Below are 14,182 nucleotides of genomic sequence, written 5' to 3' on the forward strand. Positions count from 1 at the left end.
AGAAGGTGATTCAGTAGTGAGACAGAAGAGCATGGGGGTACAGCGGCGGAGCAGATGTGCAGGGATGTACAGTGGTGGGGAAGATGAGAAAAGGGGTACATTGATGGGGCAGATGAGCAAGGGGGTTACAGTGGTGTGGCAGATGTACAGGGTAGTACAGTGGTGGGGCAAATGAGCGGGGGAGACAGTGATCTGAGTTGTGAAGGTGCATGAATTGGAATTGGGGCTCATCTGAGGTGTGGAGTTGCAGAAATTGGGGCTGATCTGAGGCGTGAGAGTGCAGGATGGTAATTTCTCACTACTGAAGTAGTTTACAGCATTTACTTTATAAAAAATGCTTCCCGTGATTGAGAGTGTGAAGTTGACATTTTTTTGTTATAAAACCGGCACGCTCAATTTCTTTGAAAACATTTTTCGGCACACTGTGCTCAAAAAGTTGCCTACCCCTGCACTAGACAAATCTCAAAAAGTTGCCTACCCTTGCACTAGTGTTCTGGGGGGGGGGGGGGTGTTTGGGGCATCCCCCAGTCAGAACACAACAGCTCATCAGGGAAGATCACTGGACTAACCTCACATGGTTACTACAGCGGCTCCGACCTGAGCTGTCAGTTTTTTTTTTTTTTTTTTTTTGTGCAACCCAAAAACTGTAGTGTGTACCCGGCTTTAGCAATGGCGGCCATGTTTTTTCCTGTTAGCTATTCTTTTTAGTGAATTGCCTCAGTGAGAGCTCAGACTGGTCAGTTAGTTTTATTAGGCCTCAAGCGCTTTATAAGGCTCTGTTCACATCTTGGTGTCCCGGATCACGGGTGGAATCTTCGCTATTCTACCGAATCGGTGCGGTGCTGACTTTGGGCGAAGCACACCGATTCCCAAAAGTAGTTCCTGCACTACTTTTGGCAAATTCGGAGGTGATCTCAATAGACATCTGTGCATGAACCCGCAGAGGTGTCTGTCAAATGCCCCCCCCTCCAAAGTTGGACTGCATTGCTGGGTTCAGCTGAACGCACGCAATTTCTAAATCGCAGCAATGTGAACCTAGGCTTAGGACCCTTTCACACTTGTGCGACTTGGGACTGCAAAATCGCAGGACAAGTTGTACCCCATGATTTCCAATGAGTACCATCACATCTGTGCAACTTCAAGTCACAGCAACTTCAAAGTAGCCCCTGCATTACTTTGGTCTGACTTTGATGCAACTTGAGGTTCATAGCCCTCAAGGTTACACAGGAATTGCTTCAAGTTTTGTCAAAATCGCACAAGTGTGAAAAAGGCCTTGCACGGTTTTATAAAATAATATAACATCATAACACAACAAGTCTGCACTTCACTGAATCAACAAGCAAGCAACGTCAGAGAACTGGTTTGAACTAGTTTACTGGTTTCTAGAACAATCCTTCTCTTCCCACAGAGCTCACTGGTTATTGACAGGTCCCGCCATCCAATCTGCAACGGAGCTTATTAGTAGGCCACCAATCATGAAGCTCCAGCTGTATTCCCCGCCTTCCTGGCTGAGTTGTATAACCCGTTCTGGAACTTTCCTCTCAGATTAGTTCAGAGAAGGTAGCAGGAGACGTGAGAACACGTTGGTATTGTCGCTGAGCGCTCGTTATACCGTCCTAGGTCTCTGCCATGACTCGTACACTGGAAATGGAGGTGCCGGAGCACGGAAACACACCGAGCAATGTGTAAGGGTTCCTTTGTTTATATGTCGGGGCGTACATGTGTTTATTATTATGGAGTGTGAATACAAGGGTCGCTGCTGTCTGTTGGAGCAGCTGTGCTAGGCGGCCATCTCGCGCTCTTCCGCCGCCATTTTGCGATCCCTCACAGGGCGTGTGGTGTACTCTATGGAACGTTTACTTCTTTTATTTCACTGCTATGTTTTGAACTGTTAATTAATCTCTATGATTTCTTTATTTTCAGGATTTCGTCTGATGGCACGGATCGTAATGGGAACTACAGCTCCAAAATACAGGGTGAGTGCTTCTTCGTCACTGTGTAATCGGGGGTATTAACCACTTCAGCCCTGGAAGGATTATTTACCCCCTTAATGACCAGGCCATCTTTTTGCGATATAGCACTGTTACTTTTAACTGACAATTATGTGCTCATGTGACGGTATACCCAAATGAAATTGTCTTGTATGGGGAGTGGGTTTTTTTTTTTTTTTTTTTTTTTTTTTTTTTTTCAAAATTGGTCTTTGTTTATTTACCCCCCCCAAAAAAAAACACACCAGTTTAGGCCAATATTCATCATAATTTTTGTTTTAAAAAAAAAAAAAATTACAATAAGGGTATGTTTAATTTGTGCAAAAGTTATTGCATCTACAAAATAGGATATGTAAAATTTTTTTTTTTTTTTTTTTTTTTTTTTTTTTTTCTGTTAATAGTGGTGGTTTTGTTTGTTGGACTGAAAGCGGAGGTTCACACAAAAATTGAACCTCTGCTTTTCTGAACACCCCCCCCCCCCCCCTTCCGGTATCATTTGGCACCTTTCAGGGGGTGCAGATACCTGTCAAATAAAAAAAAAAAAAAAATATATATATATATATATATATATATATATTATTAATTCTTTCAATGGAGGGGGTAATCAAAGGGTTAACTGTGTTCTGGGTGGGGTGCTTACTGGGACAACACAGAGATTGCTGTTCCTGATCACAAGGACCAGCAGCTCTCCATGTTGTCCCTGTTCTGCATCCCTACCGCGATTTGTGGGTGGCTGGCAGACATCGAGTTTGCCGGACCCGTGGGTGCACTTGTGCCCACTATATTTCATGCACAGACTGACGTACAGGTAGGCCGTTTTGCGCAGCTGAGCCACCCTGCCGCAGTGTATATATGCGGAAGGCGGTCGGCAAGTTGTTAATTATAAGGGAGCGTTAGTCACCTTTTCTCACCATTGTCTTACTATGTGTGGAGGGGGGACTGACCAGAAATTCTAATAACTAACTAAACAATGTTTACCGATCCACTATGTAGTGCGAGGGACTACAAATTTTCTTTACCACCGACCCCGCTCCAATGTGAAAGGGGCCTGAGGGAGAGGAGTGCTGATTGCAATGGTCTCCCTGGTTGGATCCAAATTGATTGGGTAGTAAATAACCAGCTTAACAGGTTTCCTTTCCACCTGCTGTATAGCTGGGCGGGGCTGCTCTAGTTCTGGGTGGATGTCATGATGCCCTCCCGTTCTTGCCGCGCATGCATGTTCCCTCATGGGTGCAAGGCGATTGGCTAGCTTTGTCTGTAGGACATTGCTTATCACAGATCGGGGTAACAAGCCAACGACAGCCGCTCTTTACCACGTAATTGGCTGTGTCAAACCACAGCCCATCGCAATGTAAACACACTTGCTGGTTATCAGTATTCCTTTACTCACGCAGTCAGAGTGAGGAGAGAGCTGGTAACCAGCTAGTGTGAAAAGGGGACATCTGCACTAATAATCGGTGCTAACCTCTGCCCACCAGTGCTACCTCATCAGCGCATATTGGTGAAGGAGAAAAACTACCTGTTTGCCAAATTTTGTTAACCAACTAAGAAGTGTGTGTGGTGCGAGATATAGATGGCTAGATGTGTTCAAAATTTTTGGAATTGACAAAATCCAGTGATGAAATGCAACCTACGATAAAGCTCTATTTGTGTGAAAGAATGATAAAAATTTTATGTGGGTACAGTGCTGGATGACCATGCATTTGTCATTGTAAAACTGAAAATTGGCCTGGGAAGGGGGTGAAAGTGTCCAATAGGCAAGTGGTTAAAGAGGAGCTTCAGTCCCCCTCCCCCCAAAGTTAGGACAGTAACTACAAATTCTGTAGCTGCTGACTTTTTTTTTTTTTTTTAAAAAGCGGAGCGCCGCCGAAAAATTTTTTTTTAAAAGTCAGCAGCTACAAATACTGCAGCTGCTGACTTTTAAAACATGGACACTTACCTGTCCAGGGTGCCCGCGATGTCGGCACCCGAGGCCGAAGCGTCTCTCCGTCCTCGGGTGCTGCCGCCTCCATCTTCGGTAAGGGAATCAGGAAGTGAAGCCGTGCGGCTTCACTTCCCGGTTCCCTACTGCGCATGCGCGAGTCGCGCAGCGCAATACGGATGGTCCCTGCTGCCTCGGGGACCCGTGTGTTTCCCAGCAGGCAGCGGGGAGGGAGCAGGAAGTGGCGTAAATAACCGCAGATTCTGCGGCTATCTATGCCGGAAGTGGGTACAGATACCTGTAATATACAGGTATCTGTACCCCCCTCCCCCCTGAAAGGTGGCAACTGTGTCACCGGAGGGGGGGAGGAATCTGATGAGTGGAAGTTCCACTTTTGGGTGGAATTCCACTTTAATATAGTGACACATACTGTTCAGGGGTCCAGTTCCGTCGTACCCCAAGCCGATCCTTCAGTAAACTTTGGATCCCTAACATCGGCATCTTAGGCAAACCAGCCGTGATGCCATGTGATTTGTGACCTTTCAAAGCAAATGTGCTTAAATTGCATAGGAATGCTATGCAATTCATAGTATGAAACAGGGCTAAAGGGTGTCTCCTCTCTGGATGGAGGTGCAGTGGAATCCCTTTTGGAAAGCGTCTTGGGAGAGGGTAGTATTAAGCTGGCCACAGACTAAGCTATTCTCTTTCCTGCAAAGAAAGAGAAAATTGTTCAAATTCCCCAAGTCAGTGTTTGGGGGGGGATCCTGATATCCCCACCAGGAGAACAGTGATTACTGCTAGTGGCTATAATAGCAGCTAGTAGTAATAATCCCAGAAGATAAGTCCCAGAAGACTGCCTGTCCACTGGGAGAGTGCAGCACGATGGTGCCCAGTTTCAATGGAGGGGGGAGGAGCGAGGCTCTGTGTGGCTGCATCGCTGGACCGTGGAACAGGTAAGTGTCTGTTTATTAAAAGTCAGCTATACTTTTTGTAGCTGCTGACTTTTAATAAACAAAAACCTGGAACTCCACTTTAACATAAATGAAAGCTGGCCATTGTAAGCACTCTTGGGGTGCCATCAGCAATCATCTTGGGATTGGGGGGGGGAGGGGGTGTCTTGTGTGGTGTGTGGGTTTTTTTTTTTTTTTTTTTTTTTTTCTCCCTCAGAGCTAGCCATAGGTCCCCCACTGAAAGCTGGCTGTTCTGCCAGCTTACCATAGAGATGATTGAGGGCTGGAACATCCCCAATCATCTCTGTGGTCTAAAACTCTGTGACATTATATTTTGTAACTTTCAGGTTTGCTGGATGTAAGCAAGCCATTATTTGGCTTGGGGAGGCATCAAATTAAACTGATCTTAGTTTGCTCTGAGGCTTAAGGGCAGGGAAGATGTCTGGGGTCTAGCAAAGAGTAGCTATTTCTGCCCATGCTATTACAAGGGATGTTATGTATCCTTTGTGGTAGCAATAAAGTTGATTAAAAAAAAATCGTGTATAAAATTTATTTTTGGTTTTCCCCACCTACAGATGCTGTTTGCAATGAAAAGAGGAAACTTAATCAAAGCTTTGAAAGTGAATCCAGTAAACTGCAAACAAATAAAATGACCAACTTTATGGATGATTTGAGCTTGAATTCACCAAAAGAGAGGCTATCTCGATCAAGGTCCAAGACTCGTTCTATCAGTCGCAGGTCTTGTTCCTCCAGCAGCTCTAGTAGTGGATCCAGCACTTCTAGTTCTTCGCGGTCAAGTAGTAGGGGTAGGGCTCGATCTCCTTCCCGTGATAGAAAATATAGGCAGAAAAGAGGCAGAAAAAGCTCCAGCTCGTATTCTCGTAGCCGCTCCAGGTCCTACTCAAGAAGCTACTCCAGAAGTCGTTCCAGATCATACAGCCCACGCCGGAGAAGAAGATATTCACCTGCTTACAGAAGATATTACAGGTCTCCTCCTCGATACAGGTCACGTAGCAGGTCCCGTTCATTTCGTGGAAGACGCTATTCAAGAAGCCGTTCTCCATCACATAGCAGAAGATTCTATGGCTTTGCGAGGCGCCCCTACTCTCCTACATTCAGAAGTTGGAGAAGCCGTTCTAGATCCCATTCTCGCAGCAGAACACCACTGCGCCTAAGTGAGAAAGGTAAGATATTTATTTTGGGAGAAGTTTTGTTCTTCGGTCCTACAATAAAAGGGGTGCCAAGTATAACAAAATGATCCTATACAGTATGAGTGTAACCTAAGTGCATATATCCAAGGAAGCAATTGCCCAAGAAAAGACTGCAGAATTTACTTTTCCTTACAACTTTGTAATTTTGGATCAAATGGTGTTTCTCAAACTTTTTTTTTTTTTTTTTTTTTTTTTTTTTTTTTTTTTTTTTTTTTTTTTTTTTTTGTTAAATTATGGACATTCTCAAGGCACGCTTTTCTAAAAATGTAAATTATTCTACTAGTTTTACACTAGGTAGCAACAGTAGAGCTGAATTTATTCTTACAAAGCAAATACACTTTTACAAACCTGGCACTGACTAGTATTCCAATGTTTCTCTTCTCCCTCAGTTTTTCTCTATCACTCAGCTAATGTGACCCCAATGCTGATAGAGGGGGAGGGACAAACGAGGATGCTAGGCAGGCGACTGACATCCACCTCATCAACCAATGATGCCTTTTGGTTGTTGGGACACCAGCAGCTAGAAGGTTGTAATGGTGCACAATGAAAACCTGTGGCTGTGTAACTAAAAGACAAGCTTCATCCACGCGCTGGCTTGTATACAGTTTTTAGGCATTTTGCCAAGGCACCCCTGGAGAAACATCAAGGCACCCTGGTTGAAAAACTGATGTAGTAAACACATCTGTTTTAGACAGTACTGAACTTAAACATTTTGCTTCTTGCAGAAATGTTCCCGATTGCATCTGCAGGTTGGAAAAGTTCTGGGAGATTCAAGGAAATATTTACACAAAAAAAACCACACATGCAGTCATTGACTTAATGAAAAATGTTTCCTGTAGCTCAGTGCTTCAGTCCCTGATTTAGAGCCAGTAGGAAATAACAGGAGTTCTGTGTTCACTTACTGCATACATGTTCCTAATTGGTAAAGCTGGAGGCAGCCTGACAAGTTGAAAGCCTGCAAAATTCTAAACCAGGGGAAGGCAACCTTTTGAGCACAGTGTGCCAAAAAAAATTGTTTCAAAGAAATTGAGCATGCCGTTATAGCCAAAAAATGTCACCTTTGCACTCAGTCACGAAAAGGATTTTTTTAATAAAGTAAATGCTGTAAACTACTTTAGTAGTGAGAAATTAACATCCTGCACTCACTCCTCAGATGAGCCCCAATTCCTGCACCTCCACACCTCAGATTGGCCCCATGGCATGGATTCACAATGATGAGCTCAGGGGCATTTTCTGAAAGCGGTGGGCAAGAGCTGGGGGAGGAGAAGCAATGGCACACTGAGCTTCCTAGTGAATGGCTATGCAGCAGGGGTGTGTCAGAACAAGTTTGATCATTGGAGGAAAGCAGACTGAGTTCCAGCATAGCTAGAGACCTGACCATGCTGGGAAGGATGTGCTTCTATGCCTAGTGTGGCCAATTTGAGATGGGGAGAGCAGAGGAACTGGCATGTTTACCAGGGAGTTCACACAAATGAAGCAATACAAAGAGCAGAATACTTTTTTCATAAAAGTACATGTTACTACAGATGCGTATCAAGAATGTGAACTGTTGTAACAAAAGCTTTAATGACCTAATTTGTTTATGCTTTTACATTCTTGGGGTGGCTTGGGTGTGTGGGTTCCACCCCACCCCAAGCCTTGTGCATGCCAGCAAATATGGGCTTAACATGCCACCTTATTGATTATCTTGCATTCATTAAAATCCACAATGACTAGCTCTTCCAACTGTCCATGTGTACCCTTCTAGAGTAGCTTTAAATGGCCAGGTACTAGTGGATTGGAGTGTCAAATCAGAGGAGGAATCAGTTCACTTTCCATGCTAAAACCTTTTTTTAATTTTATTTTACAGAAAAGTTGAAGCTGTTGGAAATCGCAAAAATGAATGCCTCAAAAGCCCTTGGAAAGGAGGTTGAACTACCTGATAGCCTAAAGAAAATCATAGAGGTATGTTTTAAATTGGGTGTTTCAGTGTTTAGCGCCTTGTATTAGTCTTTGACAGTTTAATATGGAAGGTCCATTCAGGTTAACTTGTAGTTTTGGTATTTGGGGGGTGCATGGAAGCAGTAGTTTTCTTTAATGGCTGCCATATTGGTGTCTTATGTTTTTATACATCAAACGTCCAGATGTAACTGGGTTAAAGCTGAAAATCAACAGTCTGCAGTGGAATGCTGCTTTGCCAGTTCTGATGCATCGGTTTCCTGATTTGAAGATGCCCAACAGTACAGGGTCAACTATTGCAGGAGGTGATGTATAGACCTCAGCAGTAGCTGATCTGGCACTACAAATGCATTGAAGTGTTAGAGGCTGGTAATGGAAGCGCTGGACTAGAATTTTTGCTTTAAATAAAATCTGTGGTAATGCTGTTCTTTCCCCCCTTTCAGATCACAGAATTCAGTTTAAATGCCTTTTCTGTTTTCATAGAAAAGAATAATGAACACCAGCCTTTGAGGATGAGAACCGGGTGGTAATGTTGTGTTTGGACATTGGTATTGGGATTAAACTGGGAAAAGTACACTGTTGGCACTTTACCTTAACCCACAATCTTAGGCTGCCATGTTTGCTTACAGAGCCAGTTTTTATAGCTTGGCCTGTCATCACCTATGTCTGTTTTTTTTTTTTTTTTTTTAATGGTTCAAGCAATTCCTTTCATCTGGTAGACAAGTGGGGTCCCCCCCATTTTAAAAAAGACATTGTAAATTGTCAGCAATATCCACTATATGAACAAATGCCACTTTAAAATGTTTCCTTTTGGGAGGTATATTACAATTTAAACTTTCACTCTAGTTTGGCATTGCATACACACCCACCCCTCCATTGCTACACTATGGGGTCATTGAAAATCCCTTAAGAGTGGTATTTCACAAGCCCAGGTACAGGTAACCTTCATAATTTATTAACTATGTTCCAGATTATGAATAAATGGAAGAAGAGGCCTGCTTCACTTGCAGATAAGTTTACTGTTCTGTTCTCAGATGGTTGTATTTTTCTGTTCTTTTGACTCCCAGTAGTTGCTGTAATATGGTGAAAAAAAAGAGCTTTATTGGCTGGCACTTGCATTTAGAGGAGAAGATTTTTCAATTTCCCAAGTGGGTCTGTTTAAATGATACATTAATGGGAGCTTTCTAGTTTAGCAAATTCAAAATAAACTATATACAAGAGACTGTAAGATGGACAGATTTGATGTGGGTTTTTTTTTTCTATTTGTAATCCTTTTCGGACATCAAAGTCTCATGACAAGTTGTCCCCCATATTTTCCAATTATAACCATTCATTTATGTGCGACTCGGAAGTTGCAGGGACTTCAAAGTAGTTCATGCACTACTTTGGTCTGACTTTCATGCAACTTGAGGGCCATAGACTTGAATGTTAACCCTCAAAAGTTGCACGAGTCCTACTGGAATGTTATACAATGCAACAGTTGCCTCTTAATCCCTGGTCAAAGCCAGTTGTATCTAAGTTGCACTCTAAAGTCAGCACACCTTTAGTAGTACAAGTAAATGGGGCTTAACACTTAACTATTGCATTCATTTTCTTGTTTATACTTGGGCCTCATGCACACTGGATGTCTTTTACAGCTGCTTCTAAGGATGTCTGGCTTGGTTAAGTTGGTGTGGGGGTTTTATATATATATATATATATATATATATATATATATATATATATATATATATTCACCCCTCCATGTTAGCCTATGTGTCCATGCACACATAGGGTTTTAGCAGCGTTTGGAGGCAGGGGGGAAAAAAAACACCTTTCAGTGTGTCCAGAAGCAGCAGAGCTTGGGCAAAAAGTTTGCTGCCAAACGTACTTAAATGCTGGTGCTTGAGTTTTAATTCATAATGGAATGAACGCCCAAGAACTTGATGCCTGTAAAAGCTTTAGAGCTTATGCACCCTTTTTAGCCCAAAAAACTGCTTTTACAGGCGTTTGAGCTTTAACTTCTGTCTCTAGAGCTTGTGCACTCTGCAGTTCAAAGAAGCTGTTCCATCAAGCATTTGAGCTTTTCTCCCTGGAAACTTCCCTACAAGTTGGCCAATGTGTTTGTGCACACTACAGTTGGTTTCAGGAGTTTACAGGCAGAAAAGAGAACCCGAATTGGGTTTTTTCTTTTCTGCCTGTAAGCTCATATGCCTGACTCCTGAAACTGCCTGTGCATGGACACATTGGCTAACATGAAGGAGTTTCCAGGCAGAGAAAAAACATTTTAAATGCTTGTAGGAGCAGCTTCTTAGAGCTGCAGTTTGCAGCTCGCTCTCTAGTAAGTTTGCCGGGGGGGGGGGGGGGGGGAGTCATAAGGGGGCCAATGAGAGCTGGAGTCTGTAAATTCAGAAAGTGAATAGGCAGCAGCTTCAGCTGCCCAGTTAAAATGGTTGCAGGCAGACTCGGTGGAGGGAGATTTCTGTAGCATATTTGGCAAGTATAGAATTGCAATATATATGAAATAATATGCAAAGTGGTTGAAGGGAAGCTTCAGAATGTCAAAGATGTTTTTATTACAAATTATGTGAGACTGCAGTTCTTTTTAAACAGGTCTCTTTTTTTTTTTTTTAATGGGAAAGTTTAAAAAAAAAAGTCCTATGAGGCCTTAATCAAAACTGACCCCTTTCTGTGCTTAGATATTGTAATTACTAGACAAGTTAAATTTATAAATAGATTTTTACTTTTTGGACCCAAAAAGCTGATAAATGGATGTCCTTTTTTTTTTTTTCAGACAAAATTAGTGATTTAGACATGTGGTTGGGGGTGGAAAAATGCGTGGATGAGCCATGTTTTTACCACCTGCTAGCCCTCCCCAAAACTGCAATAGGCAGCAGACAGGGACATGCTGCAGTTGTTGTAATTTTATTTTTCTTCATGCCTGTGACAAGACCTACAATTTTTATAAGGGGTTTTTTTTTTTTTTTTTTTTTTTTTTTTTCTCTTGTAGTAATCGTACTTTCTGTTTTCCCCTTTTCTTCTTCCCTTTTTTATTTTTTTTTTTTAAGCGCTCTAAAACTTCAGAAGAGGATAGACAAAGTGGCAAGTCACGCAGTTCCAGTAGTTCGTCAAGTGTAAGTATCATCATATGCGTACAAAACAGTTTGTTTCAAACCCCTGTCACAAATGCTAATTTCCAATTAATCTATAACCACTTAAGGAGCAGAAGTTTTTACCCCCTTAATGACAGGCCATTTTTTTGCAATGTGCCATTACACACGACTTTCGTGACATGCCTATTGCAGCTCAACCAGCCGCCTCAGTTGTACTGCAGCAGGTTGGCTCTCCTGAGTGGATCACTGCCGTTGTACACGGCGATCTGTGAGCACGTACGCCCATTCGCTAGCTGGGGACCCAATCAGTGGGTCCGGTGGACTCTGTCCGACGGCCACCCTTGATTATTGCTCCAGAAGCAGAACTGGATCTGCTAGTGTAAACAGATCCCAGTTCTGTGAACAGGGTAGAGTGAGATTGTCTGTCTCTAGTGATTAGGAACATCTCTCTTCCCCACAGTTAGAAAGCACCTCCCTAGGGAACATTTAACCCTATGTTAGCCCCTGATGTTAACACCTTCCCTGCTAGTGTCATTTATAAAGTAATCAGTGCATTTTTATAGCACTGGTCCCAAAAGTGTCCTGTCTGTCGCAGTCCCGCTAAAAATCGCAGATCACCACCATTACTAGTAAAAGAAAAATGCCATAAAGCTATCCCCTATTTCGTAGACTTGATAACTTCAGTGCAAACCAATTAATATACGGTAATTGGGGTTTTTTTTTTGTTTTTTCAAATTTGTTTTTTTTTTATAGTGCAAAAAAAGTGATCAAATGCCACCAAAAAGCTCTATTTGTGTGGGGGGGAGACAAATTTTGTTTGGGTACAAAGTCGCACAACCGCAATTTTCTGTTAAAGCAATGCAGTGCTGTATTGCAAAAATGGCCTGGTCAGGAAGTTGGTGAATCCTTCCGAGGCTGAACATTTTTTTTTTTTTTTTTTTTCTTTGCACCCACATCAATGAAGCACCATACTAAGACCACATTCACACTGGCGCCACTCCATGTTGGCGGTAAAGCGTTGCTAGTTTTAGCGGCACTTTTCAGTCGCTAGCGGGATGCTTTTTTAACCCCCGATAGCAGACAAAGGGTTAAATGCGCCGCTGTGCTTTGCAGGCGCTTCGACAGCGGTGCCCATTCTTTCCAATGGGGAGGAGCGGTGAATTCACTGCTCCAAAGATGTGGCTTGTAGGACTTTTTTCTAATGTCCTGCAAGTGCAACGTTCCAGTGTGAAAGCACTGGGGCTCTCACACTGGGCCTGCAGGGGAGGCATTTTACAGACGCTATTTTTAGCCCTTTAGCACCTGAAAAAGCCTCCATTGTTAAAGGGTGTGTTTGGTTTTGTTTTTCCTGTTCAGTTCTGTTCTGTCAGTGTGTGCCCCAATTACTGAGTCTATAAAGCTTAACGCTTTTTTATTTTTTCACAGGGTTCTGGAGCTGCGTCGCAAGAGAGGGTGGAAGCTGTCAAAGAACAGATGGAGACCAACCATAGGAGTCCATACATGCTGTGGTGTCCAGTGACCAGTGAAACTAAATCCTTCTCAAAAAGCTTATCTCCTAAAGAGGCATATAAAAGCAGGGCTCGATAGCCTGTATTTCTGGACTTTTGTACAGTTTTTAAAAGATTATATTTTCATAGAGGGTATTTATGACCAAGCGGGTAGGGAAATGGGAATGATTTGTTTAATCTGATCAGTGATCAGTGTTTGGCAACGGTTCTTTTTAATATGGGTCTTATTTTTCAGATTTGGCCTAGTTCGTGAAGGACACAAGATTTTCAGGTGGGATCTTTACTTGTAAATAACTGTATATAAAATTTTTGTACATAAAGAAATACTTGGCCATGTCACTTTTCTTTTCCCTGTGCAGTTTTTTTATAAGACCACTTTCACACTGGGGTGCTTTGCAGGTGCTACATCGCTAAAAAATGGCGCCTGCAAAGAGCCCTGAAACAGCCGCTGCTGTCTTTCACAGTGGAGCAGTGCGCTTGCAGGATGGGGAAAAACTCCTGCAAGCAGCATCTTGAGTGGTGAAGGCGCTAGAAATCAATGGGGCAGTGTGGCTATACTGCCGCTGCAGCGGCGCTTTGTGGGCGTTTTTAACCCCTTTTCAGCTGCTAGCGGGGGTTGAAACCGCCCTGCTAGCAGCTGAATAGCACCAACGCTGCTCCTGCCCCAAGTGTGAAAGTGGCCATAGAGCAAATGTTTCTGCAATATACAGCAGGGGTTGGTGGGTTTTTTTGTGTATTTTTATTATTTTTTATTTTTTTTTTTTTTCCTTTGCCATTTATTCATGGTAAAGTGCTTCAAGTACCAATTCAGTAGTGAATAGTAGCTCAACATGTTTTTAAGATTATTCAATTGTCTTGTATTCTGTGTTTGCATTTAATAAACAGTGATTTAAACAAGTCTTGTGTATGTATTCAAAGTGTCCACTAAAAATAACTGCATATATTGGTGAGTAGAATTGCATTTCTTCAATATGCTGCTTGCTGACATAATACAAGTAATGTTACTGGGTTCATCAGACAGTAATTATTTTCATAGACCACCTGTTAATATGTGAATTATATGGGGGGGCTCTCGACTAGATCCTTGTTGCCCCTAAGGTGTCTAAACACATTCAATATAGTTTTAAAGTGATTGTAAAGTCTTGTAAAAAAAAAAAGTTATTCTTGCTTCCTATGTGCAGTGGTTTTGCATAGAGCAGCCTGGGTCATCTTCTCAGGTCCCTCTTTGCTGCTCCTGGCCCCTCCCTCTTGTGCCCCCACAGCAAGCAGCTTGCTATGGAGCATCCAAGCAGAGTTGCAGCTGTGCATCCATTCAGACACAGGGCTGCTGTTTGGCCCCACCCCCTCTTGATTGGCTAACTGACTTTGACAGCTGTGGGAGCCAATGGCGCTGCTGCTGTGTCTCAACCAACCAGGAGGAACGTCCCTTATGGCTGAGGGAGTTGTGGATCTCACTGGATAGAGATGGGGCTCTGGTAAGTGTGGAGGCGCTGCTACACACGTGTTTACAAGTTAAAATCCTCTTTTTCTAGCAAAAAAAGTCTGATTATATTATATATACTGCGGGCATTTTG

The 14,182-nt window shown here is 42.8% G+C and overlaps 1 protein-coding gene across 2 annotated transcripts; it reads left to right on the top strand.

The window, feature by feature from the left end:
- The first annotated feature begins 1,519 nt into the window (after positions 1-1,519).
- RSRP1 (arginine and serine rich protein 1) lies at positions 1,520-13,505 on the top strand. 2 transcript variants are annotated; one of them, XM_073615464.1, is made up of 6 exons: positions 1,521-1,685; positions 1,924-1,976; positions 5,435-6,043; positions 7,920-8,014; positions 11,056-11,121; positions 12,526-13,505. In XM_073615464.1, exons 1-6 carry the CDS (start codon positions 1,630-1,632, stop codon positions 12,685-12,687), a joined length of 1,041 nt encoding a protein of 346 aa, XP_073471565.1. In that variant the 5' UTR covers positions 1,521-1,629; the 3' UTR covers positions 12,688-13,505. The 2 variants fall into 2 exon arrangements, with proteins under 2 accessions (XP_073471566.1, XP_073471565.1); XM_073615465.1 differs by lacking the exons at positions 11,056-11,121; positions 12,526-13,505 and adding an exon at positions 8,492-9,714 and having other exon boundaries at positions 1,520-1,685.
- Positions 13,506-14,182: the final 677 nt, after the last annotated feature.

The sequence above is a fragment of the Aquarana catesbeiana genome, linkage group LG02 (genome assembly GCF_042186555.1).
Source record: "Aquarana catesbeiana isolate 2022-GZ linkage group LG02, ASM4218655v1, whole genome shotgun sequence".
Classification (NCBI taxonomy): domain Eukaryota; kingdom Metazoa; phylum Chordata; class Amphibia; order Anura; family Ranidae; genus Aquarana; species Aquarana catesbeiana.

Bases quoted from the DNA above. Each gene is read 5' to 3' on its own strand.
- RSRP1 (XM_073615464.1), top strand. From the start codon at position 1,630: ATGACTCGTACACTGGAAATGGAGGTGCCGGAGCACGGAAACACACCG. The intron at 6,044-7,919 runs GTAAGATATTTA...TTTATTTTACAG, and splicing joins ACTGCGCCTAAGTGAGAAAG to AAAAGTTGAAGCTGTTGGAA. The intron at 11,122-12,525 runs GTAAGTATCATC...ATTTTTTCACAG, and splicing joins GTTCCAGTAGTTCGTCAAGT to GGTTCTGGAGCTGCGTCGCA.